At 59.8% G+C, this 5,872-nt stretch overlaps 1 protein-coding gene across 7 annotated transcripts in view; it reads right to left on the bottom strand.

Annotated features, from left to right (window-relative positions):
• LOC120859350 (complement C4-A-like) overlaps positions 1 to 5,862 on the bottom strand; it is an 8,504-nt gene extending 2,642 nt beyond the window's left edge. For 5 of the 7 annotated variants that reach the window (XM_040235487.1, XM_040235489.1, XM_040235492.1 and 2 more), the window contains exons 1-18: positions 5,591 to 5,862; positions 5,206 to 5,332; positions 4,959 to 5,033; positions 4,272 to 4,469; positions 4,066 to 4,177; positions 3,904 to 3,974; positions 3,498 to 3,637; positions 3,179 to 3,388; positions 2,888 to 2,939; positions 2,701 to 2,790; positions 2,345 to 2,554; positions 2,093 to 2,168; positions 1,777 to 1,933; positions 1,563 to 1,676; positions 1,307 to 1,478; positions 862 to 1,094; positions 620 to 787; positions 196 to 255 (exon numbers count right to left, since the gene is read on the bottom strand). In XM_040235487.1, coding sequence (XP_040091421.1) covers positions 196 to 255; positions 620 to 787; positions 862 to 1,094; positions 1,307 to 1,478; positions 1,563 to 1,676; positions 1,777 to 1,933; positions 2,093 to 2,168; positions 2,345 to 2,554; positions 2,701 to 2,790; positions 2,888 to 2,939; positions 3,179 to 3,388; positions 3,498 to 3,637; positions 3,904 to 3,974; positions 4,066 to 4,177; positions 4,272 to 4,469; positions 4,959 to 5,033; positions 5,206 to 5,332; positions 5,591 to 5,599 — 2,274 coding nt within the window. In that variant the 5' untranslated portion in view covers positions 5,600 to 5,862. The remainder of the gene's footprint in view (positions 1 to 195; positions 256 to 619; positions 788 to 861; positions 1,095 to 1,306; positions 1,479 to 1,562; positions 1,677 to 1,776; positions 1,934 to 2,092; positions 2,169 to 2,344; positions 2,555 to 2,700; positions 2,791 to 2,887; positions 2,940 to 3,178; positions 3,389 to 3,497; positions 3,638 to 3,903; positions 3,975 to 4,065; positions 4,178 to 4,271; positions 4,470 to 4,958; positions 5,034 to 5,205; positions 5,333 to 5,590) is intronic. The other 2 variants (XR_005720058.1, XM_040235490.1) reach the window with 1 other exon arrangement.
• Between the last annotated feature and the right edge of the window lie 10 nt (positions 5,863 to 5,872).

The raw sequence follows: 5,872 nt of genomic DNA, 5'->3' as shown, positions 1-5,872 counted from the left end.
GGCTGAAGGGGACGACAGGTGCCCAGAAAGAGTGGAGAGCAGAGTGAGGGGCACCTGCCCAGGACAGGGCACAGGGAACCGCAACCCAGGGGTCTCTTCTTCCTTCCCAGACCGTGAGCTCTGCCTGCACGTCTCCCACTCAACACCCCGGCTGCACCCTGATGGCCCCGCACGCCCACTGCCACCAGCTCTCACCTTCAAGGTTCCTTTGCTGTTTCCTCTCACCTCCACGTTAATCTTGCTTCCCAGGGAAAACTTTCACAAGCAGAAAAGGGAAAGAGATGTCAGAAGGGCATACTGTTGCTTCACCTTACCTCCTGCACCAAAATAACTCCACCTCCTCTCCCCACCTCACTTTTCAACACTTTCTACCTTCACCCACATTCTCTCTCCACATCTCCTAAACCCTCTGTGACTCTGCATGTATCATTTTCAGATCAGATAAATGAAGCTCAGAGGTTGGGTGACTTGCTACAGGTCACAGAGCCAGTAAGTCTTCCCACAGTTATCAGAAAGAGGGGCCATGAGGATTCAGCAGGGGTGGGGAACACGGGATGGCTTCTGGCCTGGCCAAGGGAGGCCCAGGTGTCCCGGTCACCCAGGTGAGGGCACGGTTCACCTGCAGCTCCTCCTCCAGCCTGTGGACTTGGTGGTTGGTCAGCTGCAACACGTGGGACTTGAATCCACTGCGGCCCAAGGAGCTGAGGGTCACGTTGAGCCCCGTCTCCTCGGTGGTGTGGGACGCGATCCAGTATGCAGACAGGGCGTCCAGAGCCATAACAGTGTCCTGGGGAAAATGAGCCAGGACTCAGGGACTCGGTCTCAGGACCAGCCACCCTAGAACCCCAGGACAGCCCCTACCTGGGTGCTGCGGAATCCCCCTTGGAAGCTGCCCTGGCCGGTCAGCCAGGATGCAGCCTGGTCAGCCAACTCAGCCTTGCCCTCCCATAGCAGCAGGTGTAACAGGCCATAGGCCGTGGTTTCAATCCACAGGGCCGGGGCCTGGGGAATGGGGTCTGCTGGGCTGCGTGGAGCCAGAGTGGGTGACAGGATGTTGCTTGGAGAAGTGGTGACTGAGCCCCAGTACAGCTTATCTGGAGTGAAAGGAGACCCACAGGTGAACAGGGGAGGATCTTAGATGTCTGGCCCTTTGACGCTCCCCCTTTAGTCTCTCCTGATTTCCCAGTCACCCCTGCTTATGCTCTGATTCCCTCCGAGGGGCTCCATTCATTCCGTTTCTCCCTTTGGACACACTCAGGGGTCTTAAGCTCTCCCAAGCCTCAGGATCAAGCCAGGACCCCCTCACCACCAATGTCCTGGGCCAGGGCCATGAGGTTGTTGTGGGCAACGCTTCGAAGGTCCTCGGGAGCCTCAGTCAGCGACAGGGCGTAGGCTGTGATCGCGGAGGCGTGGGCGCCCAGGATCCCAGAGTTTGCTTTTGCCCCCAAGAAGGTGTTTGCTCTTGAGATGGAATTTTCCTGGAAGAAAGTCGGGGGAGGATTTGTGGACTGGGCTTCTGAGAGGAAAGGGATCGGTGAAGTGCAAACACATAGCTGCCTTACCACTCTCCTCAACTGCTCTGAATTCTTGTCTGGGAAGACCGCCAGCCCGTGGTGAAGGGCGATGACCATGAAGGCCATGAGCGCCACAATCTCATTGCTTCCCACTAAGCCTCCCTGGTTGAAGTGGGCAGAAAAGGAGGCACCAACCACAAGTGGGGAGGGGCAGGGCGTCTCTCCCCTCCAGTGCCCTTGGCCCAGCCTCCCAGCTCCATACCTGCATTTCCCTGTGGATAACAGGACAGGGATCGTAGGATGAGCCATCATCCCGTTGCTGGGAAAGCAGCCACCTGGCTGTCTCCTGCAGCTTTTTAGCAGAGCCGCTCACCTGATCCTGAGCCAAACTCAGTATCTTCAGCACAAAGGCCGTGAGCCTAGAGGAGAGAAAGGCATTGCTGGAGATAGCCACTGGTCCCTATAAGGGGGAGGCCCCACTCCTGGTGACTCCTGGCTATTTGCCCTCCCATAGTAGCTGGCTCTGCCCCCACCAGCCCTGCCCCTCCCACACACCCAGGACACTCCCCCAAACTCACCAGGTGCTACTGTCCCGATGTAACCAAGCCCCATAGGAACCATCTCTTTTTCGAAATTCCTGGATCCGCGTGTAGCCTTGGAGAGGAGAGGCAGCTGAGCTCACACCAACTCCTCCACTGCTGTGGCCAGGCCACGCTCCCCATTTCCACTGGGGACCGCACCTCTCTTCCCTGCTCTGACCACCCAGGCTGCCCAGCGTCCATTAACTGCCCTCTCCTGGCCCCACTCCTGCTTGCCCCTGCACTCAGAACCTTTCTGGATGAGATCCACGGCGCGGTCCTTGGTCTCAGGGGGCAGCAGGCTCCACTGCTCGGTCTTGTCCAGGTAGCGGGAAGCAGCCAGTGTTGGAGCCAGGAGGGTCATGGTTTGTTCCCCGCAGCCTTGGGGAAGCCTCAGGAGGGAGGCCAGGCCTCCTGGTGACAAGGCCCCCTCAGAGCCCAATGCTTCCAGTGGATCCGAGGCTATGGGGAGGGACAGGATGGAGGGTCAGAGAGCAGGTCTGGGGGCCAGGGTCGGAGGGTCAGGGAGTCTCGGGATCAAACAGAAGTGCCCAGGTTTCCATGAATCCAAGGGAGGCCCCACGGAAGGGCCTGGAAGACACGCCCACCTGTGACTCTGACAAAACTCTTGAAATCTCCTTCAGGGATAATATTGGGATCAGAGTTGCCAGGAATTTCCAAGGTCCGGCCTCGGGGGTCTGGGAAGATGAGGGGAGTCAGCGGTCTGTCCTGCTGTCCATGCTGTCTGCTCCTCCCACCCCCGGACCCTGCTGTCTGTGAGTGGAGGTCACTCACCCAGGGGGTTGAGATCATAGACTATCTCCTCCCTGTGAAGGGCCCCTTCTCTCTGTGGAGGGGAAACGAAGCTGTGAGAGATCACAAAGGCTACAGCCCGCCCCTCCAGTGCACACTGCTCAGGACTTGCAGTTGGAACTCCAGGGACACGGAGGGGCCAGGATTGTGGAAAGTACAAATGGACCAAAGCACTGGGTTTGGGGGGTGGCCTCAGCACTGTTGCAGGGAGAGGGCCAGAGCAGCGGATGAATCTGGGAGATGGGGACCGAGATTCAGGGGTGTTCCACTCACCTCGACTTGTAGAATCTTAGATATCGCGTCCCCCACAGGGAAATCTAAGGATCCTCGAGCCACCACCTTGAGGGACACGGCAGCAGCTGCGATGGGGACCACAGAGAAGCCAACGGGCCGGGCAGAGCCCGCAGGCACCTGCACCTGCTGGGCGAGCCCTCCACCCCCGGCCAGGCACAGCCCCTCCACTGGGGACACGCGGACGCTCACCTGGGGGCAGGAAGACGGGGAGGCCAGAGTCGCAGCCCAGTTAGGCTCCCCACCCCTCACCTGCCCAGTCTCCCACCACCACCGTGCGCTCAGCCCCCAAGGGCCTCACGGTCAGATCTCTATCCAGGTAGTTGTAGAGGACAGGCCGCAGCTCGAGCTGCTCAAAGCGGCGGACAGAGACCGGCAGGCGGAGGTGCATGTGGAATTCGCGGAACACTCGGAGTCGGGCCGGGGTGGCCACACACAAGCCTGACATAGAGTGGGCACATATGAGAGGCCTGGAGGCATCACACCCAGGGGACTCCAGCAGTGAGGGGCAGGGCCTGCCCCTGCTCCCCGGCTTCCCACCCATCCTCTGCTTGCCATTTCTCTCTGGTTTGGCCCCATGCTCAGCATGCAGACATCTCCAGGTCTCTGCCCGTCATTCCTGTACCACGAGCTAAGGACCAAGCAGGGAGCCTCGGTCCAGGAAGCCTGGAAGAGGGAGGCAGAGGACCCCGGCAGGGTGACCGCACCTGTGCTTTTGGACAGGCTCACACCGTGGATCTCCCACGTGGTCAGAGAGTCCGGGAGCAGCAGCTGCAATCTGCAGTGGGAAAGGTGAGAAACTGGGTCACACGCTGGGCAGGCCCCAGACACAGCCCAGAGACAAGTCCAGGCCCCGCGCGTGCCCTCACTGGGAGAAGCGGTCCACTTCTTCCACTTTCCAAAGCCAGTTCTCGGGGAAGAAGCTGCGCACGGGGATGTCATCCTCTTCAATCAGGTCCTCCTCCTGCAGGAGCTCCAAGGCTGTGTCGGAGACACCGTGGAGGGCGGTGAGGAGGGGGCCGTCCTGACCCTCCAGGGGCCCCGGCCAGTGCCCCCGCCCCACCCAGCCCCTCACCTCGGGCCAGGCCCACCTGGCCCCTGGTCCGGGCCTTCTTGCGCAGGTTTTTGGCAAACTGGCAGCAGGACAGGAAGGGCTCGCGGCAGGCCAGCTGCTGCACCCGGGCCGCCCGCTGCTCACAGGTGCGCACCATGGGCAGCCGCGTCAGCCCGTCCTGGCAGCAGCGCTTCGCTACGGGGGAAGTGTACTGGCCCACTGCAGGACCAGGTGAGGCTGAGCGTGAGGCACGCCTCATCCCCGGCCCGACCTCTAGATGTACCAGGACTCACTCCGAGAGACCAGGAACTTGAGGGTGGTCACAGCAGAGCACCTCCCCCAGCCTCCCTTTCACCCAAGAACTATAGTGTCTGCATTTCTAGCCCGGACACCATGCACTGGCTCAGTCGGGAGCAGAGGAGCCAACAGGCAGACCTGCATCCCGGGCCTTGGGCCCAAGTGGAGAACTGCATATGTCTTAGTCGCTCAAGGCATGTCGGAATCTGAGACCCGTAGACTGTAGCCCACCAGGCTCCTCTGTCTGGAATTCTCCAGGCAAGAATATTCGAGGCAGTAGAGACTTTCCCTTCTTCTGAGGATCTTTCCATCCCAGGGATCAAACCCGGGGCTCGTGCATTGCAGGCAGATTCTTTACCATCTGAGCCAGCAGGGAAGCCCTAGAGAATTTCATGGGCACTCTCAACTCACGCTTCTCATGAATCGCCTTTTGGAAGTTCACGTTTCTCTTTTTCCGAGACTTTGACTCCTTGGGACAGCTCAGACCTGGTAGACAGCAGGAATGCAGAAATGGAGGGCACAGGGCCTCCCCCTCCTCCCTGAGTCTCCCCCTCCCAGCCCAACCCTTCCCACCCCTCCTCTTCCTGTCTTTCCCCCTCAGGCCCCTCCTTCCTCCTTATCCTCCTACCACCCACTCCCCTTCCTCCTCTGTCCTCACTCTTTCTGATTTCAGTCCGATGGTCTCCATCAGAAAAGGCCAGACCAGCTGCCTTGAACACTTGAGGGGCAGTGTCTCCACCGCCGGGACCACAGCCAAGGTCATAGCTGTTCATAGCTTCGAAGACCTGGTGAGAAAAGGCAGAGATGCTACAGAGACAAGAGTGGCTGTGGCCACGATCGCATACTCAGCTGCAGGTGAGAGGGCAGGGTCCAGACAAGTACGAGAGAGACACAGAGAGCGGAAACAGAGCCACCGGGGCCAAGGCTCGAGGGAGGAATGGGAGCAGTCCAGCTGAGTGAGTTCTCGTGGCTGCCATGGGCTTCGGGCAGCAGGAGGATGAGCCTCGGAGGGAAGGGAGGATCAGAGAGAGGACTTGACCAACCTTGACCATGTCGAGGGGTTTGTGGGACTTGCCACCCACAGCATACAGAGCCGTGTCCACAGCTCCCAGGGCCACCAGGGCTCGAGACTCTGTTTGCAGGTTGAGTTTTACAGTGTCCCCAGGACGATACGCCTTGGAACTGTCCACGTTCAGCTCCAGCTGGCAGAGGTGGCAGGTGGGCGGCAGTCAGGGTGGGGAGAACTCGTTCAGTCTTGAGTATCCTCAGTGCACCCCAAACTAAATCACCCTGTTTGCAGTCATTCAGTCTTCTCTCTTAATCCT

This window comes from Oryx dammah, unplaced genomic scaffold (assembly GCF_014754425.2).
Source record: "Oryx dammah isolate SB20612 unplaced genomic scaffold, SCBI_Odam_1.1 HiC_scaffold_654, whole genome shotgun sequence".
NCBI lineage: Eukaryota > Metazoa > Chordata > Mammalia > Artiodactyla > Bovidae > Oryx > Oryx dammah.
This window is presented reverse-complemented; position numbering and strand designations above follow the sequence as displayed.